The following is a 17202-nucleotide window of genomic DNA, read 5'->3' on the forward strand; positions in this document are numbered from 1 at the left end:
TATTTCTAAGTTTATGAATTAAGTTAGAGTGTAATCTTTTTTGTTACATTATTGTAGTTATTTTAATTGTTCTGAGCAAGAGAAAATAAACTTTCCCCAAATGAAAGACAACACTGCCTTACAGATTCTTTGATGAGTTAACATGTTATAGGTAACTAACTGCTATGAGCAAAATAGCCCTTTTGGGAATTACAGCTGTATACCGTTTGTGTCCTTGTCTTTGAATTGAAACTTGCCCATTTAGATGCCATTTAATTTACAAGTCTCATACATTACATATAAATCAAGGGTGTGATAAAAATACTGACTGTCTTTTGGATTGTGTTGTGTTCTATTTAGGAGAAGAAATCATAGCCTACAAGCCACCAGGATTTAGTCTGATGTATCATCTTCTGAATGAGTCACCAATGTTGGAGCTTGCCCTTAGTTTACTGGAAGAAGGCGTGAAGCAGCTGGATACCTATGCCCCTTTCCCTGGTATGTGCCTGAATGTCTTAATGTCGTGAAAACAGTTCTCATATTTTCATTTTTTTGTAAATGGAGGGTTAAAGTAGATGATTTCTGAAGTTCTTTTTCACTGTGAGATTCTCCATATGTACAGTGGTGTTTTCAGTGAGTCATGCAGTAAAAGCATATTTAAAGTGAAAGAGTAAAGTACAGAGACTCTCACTATAACTGTGTCTCATTGCATGTTTTTTTATAGGTAATTATGATTATCTTTCTTTCACTTTAATGTCTTAAACATGTCTAAATTTAAATCTAATGTACTTTTTGTTTTCTTGTCCATATAGTTTTTGTAAAGGAACTTAATTAGTGCCTGGTACATAGAATTCAATAGGTTTTATTTAATATCATGACTACTGCTAATTATCATGATTTATTGAGTGCTTAGTATGCATTTGATGCTTTTAAAAGCACATTTAACACATTTATTTATTATTATTTTTTTTTAAAGATTTTATTTATTTATTTGACAGAGAGAGAGACAGCGAGAGAGGGAACACAAGCAGGGGGAGTGGGAGAGGGAGAAGCAGGCCTCACGCAGAGCAGGGAGCTGGATGCGGGGCTTGATCCGAGGACCCTGGGATCATGACCTGAGCCGAAGGCAGACACTTAACGACTGAGCCACCCAGCGCCCCAACACATTTAATCTGTACAAAATCCCTGTTATTAGATATTATTATTTCCAGTTTGCAAATAAGGAAATTGATGCAACAAAGCGGTTTCATGTATTTCCACAGTAAGTTGTAGCTCTGTGATTTGAACCTAGGCAGTTTGGCTCCAGAGTCCATGTATTTTAAATTTGAATGGTGGGATTATAGATGATCCTTGTTCAAATTCTCAGTTTCTTTATTTGCAGGTTTTTCTGCAATGAGTATGTATTACTCTAAATCAGTTTCTCAGTCTTGGTGCCACTGACATCTTGGGCCATATAATTCTTTGTTGTGTGGACTGTCCTGTGCGTTGTAGGCCTCTAGATGCCTGTAGTGGTTTTCCAGTTGTGACAACCAAAATTACCTCTAGGCCTTGCCAAGTGTCCTCTGGGGCCTAAATCACCACCCCCTCCCCCCAATCTGGGAACCATTTCTCTAAATAATCAATGAAGAGATAAGGGAAAGTGACTGAGAAGCCATTGCATACAGGTAATCTTAAGGTACGATAATTACTGTGAATTGGCATGGGTGAGTAGTTTTATGAAGTTGCTGCTGCAAGTGAACGCTTGAGGGCCTTTTGAGTCTAGAACTTGTCCTTTAGCTTGTTTTTCTAAGAACTATGCATTTCTAAGATTCATGTAGAACTTTCTAACTTCAGTTTATGTTTTTTGTAGGGAAGAAACACTTGGAGAAAGCAGTGCAGCATTGCCTTGCACTTCTCAATCTGACTCTGCAAAAGGAAAATCTCTTTATGGATCTTCTAAGAGAGAGTCAGCTGGCTCTAATAGTCTCTCCTTTAGAACAGCTGTTACAGGGAATCAATCCCAGAACTAAGAAGGCTGATAATGTGGTGAATATTGCCAGGTAAGTAGGTAGAAAAATGACGAAAACACGTGGGCATTCTACCTTTGATTTCCAAATCTGGTCAGATCCCTTATTCATTACTTGGGGGGTAGGGGGCTCATTTTGTTCTTGTCTTCTTTAGCCCTTCTGATTTTAATTACTCTGATGTTTACAATTTCTTTTTTTCCTTCTGATGGATTCCGTATCCTAAACATTTCTAAGTATAAAATGACATTATCTTAATATTGTTTGTCTCCTGGAGTGGAACCCTCTTACACTGTTGGTGGGAATATAAACTGGTGCAGCCACTCAGGAAAACAGTTTGGAGGTTCCTCAAAAAGTTAAAAAATAGAGTTACCCTATGACCCAGTAATTGAACTAGTAGGTATTTATCCAAAGGATACAAACACAGTGATTCGAAGGGGCACATATACTCCAATGTTTATAGCAGTAGTGTCCACAATAGCCAAACAAAGGAAGGAGCCCAGAAGTCCATTGACAGATGAATTTATAAAGAAGATGTGTGTGTATGTATATACACACACACACACGCACGCACGCACACGTGCCATGGAATATTACTTAGCCATCAAAAATAATGAAATCTTGCCATTTGCAACGCTGTGGATGGAACTAGAGGGTATTATTCTAATCGAAATAAGTCAGTGAGAGAAAGACATATCTTATGATTTCACTCATGTGGAATTTAAGAAACAAAACACATAACCTTAGGGGAAGGGAAGGAAAAATAAAATAAGATGAAAATTAAGAGGGAGGCAAACCACAAGAGATGCTGAACTCTAGGAAACAAACTGAGGGTTACTAGAGAGGGGTGGTGGGTGGGGAGAAGGGGTGACCGGGCAATGGGCAGTAAGGAGGGCACGTGATGGAATGTGCACTGGGTGTTCTATGCAACTGATGAATCACTAAATTCTACCTCTGAAACTAATAAAAAATATATATATATATATAGTTTGTCTCCTTCAGGGAAGCTGGAAGTTTGGCAGTTAGGGGCTAGGAAGGAAGCTTACCAGTGTGTGTACCCTAGCTTCCGGTGGCTTGCTTGGCAGTGTTTGGTGTTCTGTGACTTATAGAGGTGTCCCCTGCATTGCCGCCTTCAGCTTCACATGGTGTTCTCCCTGTGTGTGTGCGTCTGTTCCAAATCCCCCCTTTCAATAAGGACAGCAGTCATTGGACCAGGCTGTCTATAATGACCTCACCTTAACTTGACTGACTGTGTCTGCAAAGACCCTATTTCCAAATAAGGTCACTGTGTGTCCTGATTGAGCACTGCGTGTTCAGATACCAATGACTGAATTTTGGAGGAATGCAATTCAACCCATAACAGACTGCATCTAGTTAGAACAGAAACCTTTGTCTCATTCACCCAAGAGTGCTGTATGGCCTGGTTCTAAATGTTCCTTGTAGAGAGGAGTGAAAAGCCAAAAGTTTTGTCACATTGTTCGTCAAATGTTTTTTTGTTTTAAAGATACCTCTATCATGGCAATACTAATCCGGAATTGGCTTTTGAAAGTGCCAAGATCCTCTGCTGTATCTCTTGCAATTCCAATATTCAGATAAAATTGGTTGGAGATTTCACACATGACCAGGTAACTGATTTTGGTGTTGTTATTTTCTGGTACTTTCTGAGTATGTATGGAAGTCACAGTGTCTGTGGAGGAATCTTACTCATGTTTATGAAAAAATTCTGTGAGAGTAAGTATATTTATATATGATGGTGAAGACCCGTCCATGTACTGGGCTGTGATCTGTTTTGAAGAGAACACCATCCGTAGTGATGCTCCAGACGCTGTGGTGTGTGCCTGGCAGGCGGAGGGAAACTCTTGCCCCTCTGAGTACATTAAGGTGATGAGGTTTGTAAGTATGGCTTCTGCTTGTGTTCTGCATCCTTTGTCTCACTCTGTCGGTCACTCTGACCGTAGTCTGAGCCTGTGCAATTCTGAATGTGTCTCACTGTTGAGTTGTCTGCTGCTGTGGCTTTCTGGTGACTTCCATTTGTGTCACTTCATTTGATATTGCACTGTAGACAGTTTTCAGATGTTCTTCTATTAATCTAATTTATAATCTCTTTCTATTCTGAATAGCTCGGTTCTATGCTGAATAGCCACTATTGGGGAATCTGCTACTTTTTTCCCCTGCTCTTTATAGGCATTTTCCCCTTGTATCTTCATGTTAGAAGTCACTGCTTTAGCTAGTTGAATTTTGTTGTGTACAGTGTTTTAAAAGAGGGACTCTTGGGGTGACAGGGTCGCTCAGTTGGTTGGGTGTCTGACTCTTGATTTTGGCTCAGGTCATGATGTCAGAGTCCAGAGATCAAGCCCCATGTCAGGCTCTGCACTCAGTGGGGAGTCTGCTTGAAATTCTCTTTCTCCTTCTCCCTCTGTCCCTCCCCCCTGCTCGTGCTCTCCCTCTCTCAAATAAATAAAATCTTTAAAAAATAAAACAGAGACTCTTCTGGCATTTTAGATGGGACAGATCTTCATTCTGTGTCACTCTTCCTCATATTGCAAGACTCTTAGCATCCCTGGTGCCCTGCCAGTGTCTGTCAGTAGTAAACTCTAGTTGTGACAACTCAGAATGCCCCCACATGTTTCCAAGTGCCGTCTGGAGCAGCAGTGCCACCCAGGTTGAGAACCACGGTCTGATCTGGCTTTTGGATAAAACTACATGATAGAGAGGATTGTATTTTCATCAGAATCCTCCTTTGTTGGGCTGCAATCAGTGTATCACCCACATATTGAAGTTCCATTAATTAATTGTAACAAAAAAACCCCACAAAAGCTACATGATAGGGGATGTGGAAAGTGAGGGTTCTCAGCTCACTCATATACATTTGAGTATGAATTATTATTACCAATTTTAATATCCTGCTAGGTTCCTCGAGGAGATGGGGTAGTGTCTAATCTCTCAGCCCAGCCCAGATACGTAAAACTGGTGATAAGCAATACATTTCTAAAGAGAGAAGATGAGAATTTTATTTTATATTTTAGTTAAGATCTCATAGCATTGGGTATACAATGAAGAGATCATGAGATGGCAATTTAATGTCATTTTTTTTTTAAACTGGTTTGATCCTTTGGGAAAGAAAATTAGGGAAGCAAGTTTTGAAACCAGTAACTTAAAAAATTTTTGTTTCTTTAATTATTTCTATAGAGAGCTAACTTATGGCAATTTAAGGAACTGAGTTTCCTATTAATTAAAAGCGAAACTGAAACCTAAGTACTTTAGAGATTTGCCTTTCTTCTTTGTAGACAAATGTTTATAATCCATAGCATATTTATCATAGTTTCTTTAATATTTAAGAAGCTTATAATTTGTCTTTTAAAAAATCTTTATATGACCCCAGAGTGTAAGTCAGAAGCTGATGGCTGGATTTGTGGAGTGTTTGGATAGTGAAGATACAGAAGAATTTGTACGTCTAGAAGAGGGTATGTCTTCTACTAACATGGACATTTTTTACTCTTTATAAATAATATAAAGAAAACTGTTAACTGTCTCTTGGTGATACAAGAGAAGTTTGAGAATTTGCTGGCACAAACACATAAGGCTTTCTGGAAACCTCTTAAATCTGCACTCTAATGGCTGATGAAGTGAACTTTAAGAGAATGTGGAGGTTTGGAATACAAGCTTTATGTATTTAAACTTGACTTATCTTGATTTGTTTATTGTTTTGTAATTTTGTTTTGTGGATTTCCACATTAAGGATCAGAACTTGAAAAGAAGCTAGCTGGAATCCGTCATGAAACAAGAATCCACATCTTGAATCTTCTCATCACCTCTCTGGAACGCAACCCACCCAACCTTGCTCTCTATCTCCTGGGCTTTGAACTGAAGAAACCTGTCAGTACCACAAACCTGCAAGACCCAGGTATAACCAGAAGACACATAGACATTGATTTCTTTTCGGTTTTATGTAGTTAAATGGTCATTCGTTGAATTCTGGGCTCATGGGATAATTAACTGGAAGTGAGAGGTTATATGGTAGGTAAGTCTTTAGAACTTAGATCAAGTCAACAAATTAAGCTTTGGAAAATTAGCATTTATTAATTTTCTGTGTCAGTATTTGAAAGTGTGTTTACAGTGGAGCATATATTTATGGAATTTAATATTTCTTTTTATTTTATTTTATTTTTATTATTTTTTAAAGATTTTATTTATTTATTTGAGAGAGAGAGAATGAGAGAGAGCACATGAGAGGGGGGAGGGTCAGAGGGAGAAGCAGACTCCCTGCCGAGCAGGGAGCCCGATGCGGGACTCGATCCAGGGACTCCAGGATCATGCCCCGAGCCGAAGGCAGTCGCTTAACCACCTGAGCCACCCAGGCGCCCTGGAATTTAATATTTCTAAAGGGATTTTAAAGTTTTTAATGCAGAAATTTGAAAAGCTGAACTTCTTTTTGGTCTCCTGTAGGAGTGTTAGGTTGCCCTCGGACGTGCCTTCATGCCATTTTAAACATCTTGGAGAAGGGAACTGAAGGGAGAACAGGCCCGGTGGCAGTGAGAGAATCTCCTCAACTCGCTGAACTATGTTACCAGGTACACAGAAGGCTGTATTTGATAGCACTTAGTAGAAGAAATTTAACTAGGTGCTTGAATATATCACAGGTACGGAAGTTTAACAGTAAGACTTGAGTTAAAATGAGTTCATTTGGTAGTTTGGCTGGTCTTTCATTTATAGATAAAATCCACGGAGCACAAACCCCAAGTTCCTATAGATCTACAGATCCTGTATGTCACTCCTTTGAAAAATGAGGGAAATTAGATTTTTGAGATGGATTTTGAGCTGGTAGTGTAGAAAGTGTCCAGTGGTGCTATTTCAAGTTGTCTCTTTTTGGTGAAGATAGTAGTGGATTTGGGTCAGAAGACCTCTGATTCTCATCTCTAACCCTTAACTAGCTAAATCAGCTTGGGTGGGGCACGAAACTTCTCTGAGTTTAATGTGTGCAGCGGGCTGTTGTGAGACTTAGCTGAGAATGTAGGACTGTGGGTGAGAGCGCGATTTAAGAACCATGTGACTCCAGCACTAGAGCTAAATGTAAGGTGGTGGAAAGTCAAATTAGTGCAAAGTTGAAACTGTACTGAGAGCTTCTGTTTTGTCTGTGTTCGCTTGTGATTATTTCTTGTCTTATTTTGTGTGTGAAAAACTAGGCTTTATAAGATGCGACTTGTTTCTCAATTTCAGCAGCACCCTTGATTCACATTTTCAGAATAAAAAAGGCATCGTTGGCTTCTAGTGACCTGGAGCTTTTTCTTTATTATTCTCCCATTTTTCTTTTTGTAATCTGTTACAATTTTCTCCTGTCCTCTGGCTGTCCAAACAGCCCTTAACTGTAAGTCCTGTAAGGAAAGCCTGTAAGCTAGGTCTTCCTCAGAATCAAAATGAATTCTTCCTTAATGGGAGAACAAACTTGACATGCATTTTATTTATTTATTTACAAAATTATTTATTTGAGAGAGAGAATGAGAAAGAGAGTGTGAGGGGGGAGGGTCAGAGGGAGAAGCAGACTCCCCGCTGAGCAGGGATCCTGATGTGGGACTCGATCCTGGGACTCCAGGATCATGATCTGAGCCGAAGGCAGTTGCTTAACCAACTGAGCCACCCAGGCGCCCTTGACGGGCATTTTAGCAGTACTCTAGAATTCGACGTATTTAGGTAGAAGTAGTTGATAAGCTTAATCATGGAGGCTAAAGGAGTTAGGCAGGTGAAGTTAGTGAAAGGAGCCAGATTTAAGACAGGAAGCTGGGGAGAGGGTGACGGCGGAGAGTCTGACAGACCGGAAAGCAGATGTGCTGCTACTCAGTACAATTTTTAGAAGTTACTTCGAGTAATTTGCTATTAATAATAGTTAAAATACTAAACTGTATGTATTAATATACTTAGGCTGACTTAAAGATTAGTTCTATAGTGATGTCATCAACACTCTCAATTATATTCCAATATGTTTTCTTGAGTTGGGGTACCAACAACTGCTTGTAACTGAGCATCTGTTTTATATGTGTTTATCCATTTTGCTTGAGTTATTGATGGGTCTTAGTTTCCATTTAGTAAACCTTGGGTCACCTTTTATCTTAAAATTTTTAACACAGAGAAAATGATTTGGGGATTTTCTTATTTCATTTGAACTCTTTAGGTGATATATCAGTTGTGTGCATGCTCTGACACATCCGGTCCTACTATGAGGTACTTGAGAACCAGCCAGGATTTCTTATTTTCTCAGTTGCAACATTTACCTTTTTCTAACAAAGGTAGGACGTTATTTTCCCACACTATTGTAACTAATTTGTAAAGTCCATGTTGAGTGATTTTATTTATACAACATTGGGGGGTAGCAGTTACAGTACTTGTGGAATTCTGCTTTCATTTTGTTACTTTGCTTCTTACTCTGGGTTGCTTTTGTAATTTCTTCTTGAGAAGCCTCACTATTCTAGCTGTTGGCATTAAATTATTTAAAAATAGCTTGTCAAGGATAGAATTTGATTCTTATACTACCAAATAAAGATTTTAAATTGTGTTGAAGAGATAAGAAAATATTTATATGATTCTGGAAATTTAGATTTTTTGAGTGAAGGTGTTTAATAAATTAAAATTTGTTTTACTTTTGTTTCTTATGTATATGTTGAAACCAATTCAGGTCTTGACATGAGAAATGGAAAACTAAGTACAGTGGAAACTATAGCTGAGTTTATTGACCTGACCACCACAATCCCAGGCTATGTTTTATAGGATTCTACTTTATAATTTTCTTTTTGATCATTTTGTAACAATTTTCTGAATTCATATTATATCCAGACAGTTGTAGTCTGTGGAGTTTTTTTTGAAGATTATTTTGTATCATCTTTATGTTTTGGGAAATGTAAGCCCACAGATTTCATAATAAATTTGGATTACTAGTAATTATCAGCTACTAATCTACTTTTTAGAGTGAGGGTGTGAGAAGCCCTTGGGAATTATCTAATGGCAAAAAATTTTTCACTTCATTTTCATAATAAGCATGTCTTATTTTTAGTCCTAAGATTTTGTTTATATAACAAGCTTTTTAAGAAACCCTCCTTTCTACCTAATCAGGAGGGAAAGTTAATGTCTTTTTTTTTTTTTTTTAAAGATTTTATTTATTTGACAGAGAGAGACACAGCGAGAGAGGGAACACAAGCAGGGGGAGTGGGAGAGGGAGGAGCAGGCTTCCCGCTGAGCAGGGAGCCCGAGTAGCGGGGCTCGATCCCAGGCCCTGAGATCATGATCTGAGCCGAAGGCAGACGCTTAACGACTGAGCCACCCAGGCGCCCCAAAAGTTAATGTCTTATCTATTACTGTATCTGTCTTTCAAAAATCCATCTGGTTTTGCTTATTGGCAGTAGAGCTGGTGGCAGTAGGAGTAGGAGTATTTGGTGTATTTTATGTTTGTACTGTTAGAATTTAGGACTTCAGATCAGGCCCATTAAGGATATTGGATTCAAAAACTTCTGTAAGTGGTTCCAAATCTAATTATAGGTTTCATTTTTGTTTTTGTTTCTGGAAAGGTTTTAGTTTGCACAGAGTGGGGAGGGGCTCGGTCCTTCTCAATGGCCGCTTTCCTCGTGGCTGCCAGGACATCGCGAAGTTCCTCTCATCTTCTTGGTGTTGGTGCGTTTCCGCACCGTTTTCTTGATGAACTTGAGAGCCCCTTGCCCTTGGAGACGTTAAGCAGCTCCACAGTGCACTGCTTTTGTGGGATGAAGCCCCACACCTCTCAGATCATGTCCCGCATGAACTTGGTGTGCTTGGTGAGGTGCCCGTGGTGCCTGTGCCTCAGCTTTCTCGTGTTCTTGGTCACCTTGTGGCCCGCGGTGAGGCCCACAGCCGTAGGGTAGCACAGGCCATGGCTGTAGCTCTGGAGTGGCTGCTGTGGTGTAAAAACCAACCCTAGTTGTATGTTAAATCGGGTGTCCTTGATTATCTTCAGAGATATCGTAAAATCATGCATTGTGTATTTGTTTTAGGAAATAAAAGTCAAACTGTATGTTAGGTTTTTATTTTTTACAAGTTATATATTTGAGAATTTTTTTTTAAGTATGAAGTTCCATATTAATGTCAAAATAGGACAGACTTAGTTAGATCTGTGTAAAATTATTCTGGTAATGGAAACTTGATTCTCCTTTGTTCTTCATTTGCTTTGGCTTATTTTTTATAGACATATACTTGTTTATTTTTTCTCTCTTAGCATCTGTTTTTGCTTTTTTAATTTTCTTAGAGTGATAAATTCTGATGCCAGGTTTTATAAGTTATTGACAATGTGACATGGGAAAATATCTGATGAGTTACGGAATTTAGGTCTGTTATGATTCTGTGTTACTACTCTATGAAACTAAATTTCTGTATGTAACTTGCAGAGTATGAAATGTCTATGCTGAACCAGATGTCATGGCTAATGAAGACTGCCTCAATAGAACTAAGGGTAACTTCTCTGAATCGTCAACGGTCCCATACCCAGAGGCTCCTACACCTCTTACTGGATGACATGCCCGTGAAACCGTACTCAGGTCAGTGTGTGCATGTTGGCATTTGTTTTATTGTGCTGCTGACTGGTCTGTGTGAATGCAAGCACAACAGTCTTGTGCTTAGCATGTGATTGTAGGCCAAACAAGTTCTTTCTGTCTTTAGAAGTTTTTTCCTTAGGGGTGCCTGGGTGGCTCAGTTGGTTAAGCGACTGCCTTCGGCTCAGGTCATGATCCTGGAGTCCCTGGATCGAGTCCCGCATCGGGCTCCCTGCTCGGCAGGGAGTCTGCTTCTCCCTCTGACCCTCCCCCCTCTCCTGCTCTCTCTCTCTCTCTCAAATAAATAAATAAATAAAATCTTTAAAAAAAAAAAAAAAGTTTTTTCCTTAAAACACAAAATTTTTAAATCATCCCATAATTGTCATTTTATTATTGTTTCAAGCATCCACATTCTGCTATATTCATATCCACAAATATTCAGTGGAGTTTGTCACACTGAGCCAGCATGACCCATGATATTTTAATGTGTATTATACATGCAAATTAAACATAAGCTTTTCTAATCATCTCATTGGCATGATTGGGTCCTGCCTCTTTGGGAGTTCTGATTATCCTCTTTACAGTTGTGAAGTGGATCTCCTAGGGACGGAAAGAATTAGATGAATGTTGTTGTTAAGTCCTCATCATCTTTGCATTTCAATTATCCATTTGTGGAGGGCTCTTTGACCTAGCAACAATGACCTAGAAAAAGAAATACCTTATGTTTGTTATTTCCAAATAAATGTTACAAGTATGTTCTTTTCCTGATCTGTTATTATTGATGCTCTAACAGATGGTGAAGGAGGAATGGAAGATGAAAATAGGTCTGTCTCTGGGTTCCTTCACTTTGACACTGCTACAAAAGGTAAAGACCTTTGAATCTGTAATGACTTTATAGGTATATATTAAATTGCTTAAAATTTCAAGAGGTAATTATTACTCCTGTGTCTGCAAATTCTGAACTGGTATAGAAAAGCTATAGAAAGGATTATTTGCCATTCAGAAATAATTTTTTTGTAATTAGGATGAATGAATGGAAAAAATATTTCTGTAAATGGATATATTAGAAATAAAGTCAAATTTAGATTTCAACACAGTCTTCTGTTGCTGGACTTGCTTGACCATAGCACTGCCTTTGGGCGTGAGCTGAGTACAATGGTTTGCTTTTCTCCTCACTATTCCAAGTACAACTGAACTACTTTTTATTTATTTCTAGTACGTCGAAAAATTCTAAGTATTCTTGACTCGATTGACTTCAGTCAGGAGATCCCTGAGCCTTTGCAGTTAGATTTCTTTGATCGGGCCCAGATCGAACAAGTTATTGCTAACTGTGAACATAAGAATTTACGGGGACAGACAGTCTGCAATGTCAAGGTGAGGATTGTTTTGAAGTGCGTGCAGTATCAAGGGCTTCTGACTTTGAGTCATCGGACAAAAATAGAACCCATACACTTGTTGTTTTCTGATAAGGATATTGGTTTATTGGGCTGTGTTTTCATTTTTCAAACAGCTGGGAAATGAAACTGAATAGGCCACACTAACTTTACCTCTTTAAAAGTTTCCCCATCACCTTCCTGAGAGCAGTCATGCTGCCCAGCTATGGAACGGTAAAGCTATTTAACTCTCTACCAGGTAAATGGTAATGGCCTCACTAGTAGGAAAAAGATACCCAAGGGCATTTGCACCAACTGACCTGTTACCGAGGCTCTTTGGTACCACTTAGTAATGTGAGGGATACCTAAAGTTTGTGTCTAGAAGCTGGACAGTGCCACTTGAAGATTATATGTAAAGGTATCCAAAACTTTTCCCTCTAGGTCAGTTTATAGTAATTGGTAGAGGTATTGTTCTGTCAGTGTCTTCAGTGGTCTGATTTTTCTCTCTTTTCTCAATTATATAGCTTCTTCATAGGGTTCTTGTAGCTGAAGTAAATGCCCTTCAGGGTATGGCAGCCATAGGCCAGCGACCATTACTAATGGAGGTAAGCCCCATTGAGTGTATGTTAGTCTTAACCTTTTTAAACTACTTAACTGCCAGTTAGAAAACAAAACAGTAAATTGATTTGTAGCTGATTAATTAGTAAACTGCTTAAAATTAAACGTTAATGGAATCTTTCATTTTGACTTTAAAATTTTTATAAACTAAACTGAAGTTAATGTCTGGATGCCAGAAGAAATAAAATCTTTTTCTGTTATGCTAGTTAAGGATTTGCAACCTGTCCATATTGTGTATTAGACTTCCCTTGCTCTCTGTCAGTGAGGGAAGAGAGAGTCATTTGTCATCACAGGTGGGGAGTAATGGTAAGAGGTCAGGCAGGAAGAACCACATACATGGAGACACAGCTGGCTAGGCCAAAGCAAGAGGCAAAGAAATAAAAGATGTGTCAGGGAAACATGCCCTTGACCTTGAGTTTTAGGCAACTAGTGTTTGAGAGTAAGCGTAAGTAGACAATACAAAGAGAAAATGGGGTTAAAAAGCTCATTTCTACCCCTATCACCTCTGCTTATTGGCATGCATGTGGAAGGTTTCCAAAGTGTACTAAAAATGTATTCAGGGGTGCCTGGGTGGCTCACTTGTTAAGCGTCTGCCTTCGGCTCAGGTCATGATCCCAGTGTCCTGGGATCAAGCCCCGCATCGGGCTGCCTGCTCAGCGGGAAGCCTGCTTCTCCCTCTCCCTCTCCCCCTGCTTGTGTTCCCTCTCTCACTGTGTCTCTCTCTGTCAAATAAATAAATAAAATCTTAAAAAAAATAAAAATAAAAATAAATAAATAAAAATGTATTCAGATGAACAGACAGAGTTAAAAATAGGACTCTGTTGGGGCTCCAGGCTGGCTCAGCTGGAGGAGCGTGCGACTCTTTTTTTTTTTTTTTTTTTAAAGATTTTTTTTATTTATTTGAGACAGAGAGAATGAGAGACAGAGAGCATGAGAGGGAGGAGGGTCAGAGGGAGAAGCAGACTCCCTGCCAAGCAGGGAGCCCGATGCGGGACTCGATCCTGGGACTCCAGGATCATGACCTGAGCCGAAGGCAGTCGCTTAACCAGCTGAGCCACCCAGGCGCCCCGGAGCGTGCGACTCTTGATCTCAGGGTGGTGAGTTTGAGCCCCACATTGGGTGTAGAGATTACTAAAAAAGATAAATAAACTTTTATTTATTTTTAAAAGATTTTATTTATTTATTTGAGAGAGAGAGAGAGTGCCCTCGTGCACGAGTAGGGGGAGGGGCAGAGGGAGAGGGAGAAGGGAAAGCAGACTCCCCTCTGAGCGGGGAGCTCGATGTGGGGCCTGATCGCAGGACCCCAAGATCATGACCTGAGCTGAAATCAGACGTTGTTAACCAACGGAGCCACCCAGATACCCCAATAAATAAACTTTAAAAGAAAATGGGACTGTATTAATAAAAGATATTATTTGCCCATGTGTTTACCTTGTGATTCAATTTCTGTGGCTTTAGGAAATCAGCACTATACTTCAGTATGTGGTAGGAAGAAACAAATTGCTGCAATGTCTTCATGCAAAACGGCATGTGTTAGAGTCATGGAGACAGCTGGTAGAAATTATACTGACAGCTTGTCCCCAGGACCTCATTCAGGCAGAGGATCGACAACTGATTATTCGTGATATTTTACAAGATGTGCATGATAAGGTGACGTACTTCCTAAATGGCTTCCTGAACTTCCTTACTTCCTAATAACTTCCTATATTGCCTTTATTTGTATACCATTTAAACACAGTTTGCCACCATCCTTGCCCCCCCCACCCCTTTTATAGTAGGAATAAATAGAGCTGTGCACTGGCGGTGTTGAAGACTTTCCTTGAGAAAGGCTTCTGTACAGTTGTGGCTCTCAACCAGAGTACATACCGGAATTATCTAGGGAGCTTTTTAAAAATACACAGGGCTGGATCCCACCCTGGACATACTGGATGGGACACTGGTGGTGAGACCATTTATGTGAATTTACATTAAAATCCTCCCTAAGGAATTTTGATAGGAATCCCTTCTGGTTAAGAACATGTGTTACCAGCATCATGTTTCAATTTCTTTCTGTATATTAGCTTTTATTTGCTTTGAACAGTGCCATTCCATTCTTACATTCTTATGGTAGTTGGAAAGCTAAATGCATATAAAACCCGTAATGACTGTAGCTGAAAGCGCAGTCTTCACTCCGATTTGTCTTTCTGCTTTAAGATCCTGGATGATGAAGCAGCGCAGGAGTTAATGCCGGTGGTGGCAGGTGCCGTGTTCACCCTGACTGCTCACCTAAGCCAGGCCGTTCGCACGGAACAGAAGCAACCACTAGTCTTGGGACCCGGAGAGACCCATTACGCTTTTATGCTTGAGAGTTCTTTCACGCCCCCTCCTCCAGCAGACAGCCCTGTGGTGGGTTTTGCTTCTATTGGAGATTCTTCGCTTCACATTATATTGAAGAAGCTCTTGGACTTCATTTTGAAGACAGGTCTTTTCATCTAAATTTCTTATAAATTACACCTTTTGTATTTGTTTTAACTTTAATTTGAAAAGAGACTTTTACTCTATGTCTCCCTAGGTGGCGGATTCCAGCGAGTGAGGACACACCTGTATGGCTCTCTGTTGTATTACTTACAAATCGCCCAAAGACCAGACGAACCAGACACATTAGAAGCAGGTAGAACTAGACACATTCCTAATCTTTTCTGTTTTAGTGATTGGTTACTTTAAATTTAAAAAAGGCCCTTTTCCATCTTTTGGCTAAGCAAAGCTGTAACAAATTGTTGAGTCTTTATGGAATCATTAAAGCGCCTTCTCTAAAGTCAAGGAAGAATGTTTAATTTTCTAAAATTAAGAAGATAGTACATGAGTACTATAAAAACAAACCCTCAGATACCACTTTAGCTTATATATATTTTTGACTCCCTCTATTGTCTCTGGTCGCACTGAACAATATGCGATACTTAGCGTGTCCATGTCTTTCTTTCCTTTGCAGTATGTCACAGTGCATATCTAGTTGAATCTTTTTCTTTTTTTCTTTTTAAGATTATTTATTTATTTATTTGATAGAGAGAGAAAGCATAAGCGGGGGGGGGGGAGTAGGAGAGGGAGAAGGAAGGCTCCCCACCAAGCAGGGAGCCCGACATGGGGCTCTATCCCAGGACCCTGGGATCATAACCTGAGCTGAAGGCAGCCGCTTAACCGACTGAACCACCCAGGCACCCCTAGTTGAATCTTTTCAAATGACTGTTGTTCCATAATATGGAAACATTTATTTCCCCACTTGCATTATTCATAGGCACTTCCATTATTTCTAATTTTTTACTGTCAGGAAAGTGCTGCATCAAATATTCTTTTATATGCCTGTGTATTTTTTAAGAAGAATCCTTCATGGTGAAATTTCCATGTGAAAGAGTATGCACGTTTTTATTTTAGTAGATTCTACCGGATGGCATCCTACCAGTTTGAAGTCTCATCAATAGTGTACATGTGTCTTTTTGTACTAATGTGAGGTTTTTCTTGGATAAATCCCAAGAAGTAGAATTTCTTGGTCAAAGGTAATACCTATTTAAAAATATTGATAAATCCACTTTCTAAAATATAATTAGCATTTTTAGTTACGAGTAATAACCTGGACTCTTTGGTCTCTGGATATGAAAAATATTTTTAACCATCCAGCAGATGAGTATATAATATGCTACACCAGAGTTATTCTGCTATTTAAGAACTTGTCGTAAGTACCTTTTGGTAATGGACTCCTGGTACCCTTCTGAGAACCTTTATAAGTATTTGCTATTTTGTACACAGATTTTTAAAAACCACTCTGTATGTAAGACCCAGATCATCTCATATTATTCTTTACTGGCTATATATTTTTACATATCTTTCTTAGAAGGTAATAATAGCCAAATGATATATTTATAGAAATGCCCTACCCACTTAAAAAATGCACAAAAATATTTTTAAAGTCATTAAATAATAGTTCAGAGAAGCTTTTTAAACAGATAAGAGCTTTTATAAAGAGAGATAGTAATGGGGACTCCACTCCCTGCTCCTCCCACCTCCCCCATTTTTCTCTTGTCTAAAATTTTTGTTAACCTTCTATTTAGTGGAACTATGGCAAAATCACCACATAACCACTAGGTGGCGCGCCACAACATGCTTTTTATAAGGCATCATTATCAAGATGTGATAAAGTAGTAGGACCACGTGGGGCGCCTGGGTGGCTCAGTCGGTTAAGCGTCTGCCTTCGGCTCAGGTCATGATCCCAGGGTTCTGGGTTCAAGCCCCGCATCGGGCTCCCTGCTCAGCGGGGAGCCTGCTTTTCTCTCTCTCCCGCTCCCCGCTGTCTCTCTGTCAAATGAATAAAAAAAAAAAAAAAAGTAATAGGACCACGAAAGAAAATTCTCCTTTGTTTTTATTTTCAAATGATCTGTTTTCAGAGTAATTTCATCCCTTAATTAGTTTTTTACCACTTAATTGCTGCTTATTTTGACTTATTTTAAATAGCAAAGTAATTTATTCCCTAGATACTAGTGTTTTTAAGTTTCAAATTAGACATATTAAATTCAGAGTGGGTCAGCTGGTTGAGCATCCGACTCTCGATCTTAGCTCAGGTCTTGATCTCAGGGTCTTCATTTCAAGTCCCACATTGGGCTCCACACTGAGCATGGAGCCTACTTAAAAAAAAAAAAAATTAAATTCAATAAA

The 17202-nt window shown here is 39.2% G+C and overlaps 1 protein-coding gene and 1 pseudogene across 1 annotated transcript in view; one reads left to right on the forward strand and one right to left on the reverse strand.

Annotated features, from left to right (window-relative positions):
• NUP205 (nucleoporin 205) overlaps positions 1 to 17202 on the forward strand; it is an 81207-nt gene that overhangs the window by 35029 nt on the left and 28976 nt on the right. The window contains exons 17-30 of the mRNA XM_021693039.1: positions 340 to 477; positions 1829 to 2018; positions 3487 to 3607; positions 5365 to 5446; positions 5722 to 5886; positions 6429 to 6553; positions 8149 to 8263; positions 10385 to 10534; positions 11322 to 11393; positions 11745 to 11902; positions 12426 to 12506; positions 13978 to 14169; positions 14713 to 14980; positions 15071 to 15169. Coding sequence (XP_021548714.1) covers positions 340 to 477; positions 1829 to 2018; positions 3487 to 3607; positions 5365 to 5446; positions 5722 to 5886; positions 6429 to 6553; positions 8149 to 8263; positions 10385 to 10534; positions 11322 to 11393; positions 11745 to 11902; positions 12426 to 12506; positions 13978 to 14169; positions 14713 to 14980; positions 15071 to 15169 — 1956 coding nt within the window. The remainder of the gene's footprint in view (positions 1 to 339; positions 478 to 1828; positions 2019 to 3486; positions 3608 to 5364; positions 5447 to 5721; positions 5887 to 6428; positions 6554 to 8148; positions 8264 to 10384; positions 10535 to 11321; positions 11394 to 11744; positions 11903 to 12425; positions 12507 to 13977; positions 14170 to 14712; positions 14981 to 15070; positions 15170 to 17202) is intronic.
• Positions 9469 to 9978, reverse strand: LOC110582764 (annotated as a pseudogene).

This window comes from Neomonachus schauinslandi, chromosome 12 (genome assembly GCF_002201575.2).
Source record: "Neomonachus schauinslandi chromosome 12, ASM220157v2, whole genome shotgun sequence".
NCBI lineage: Eukaryota > Metazoa > Chordata > Mammalia > Carnivora > Phocidae > Neomonachus > Neomonachus schauinslandi.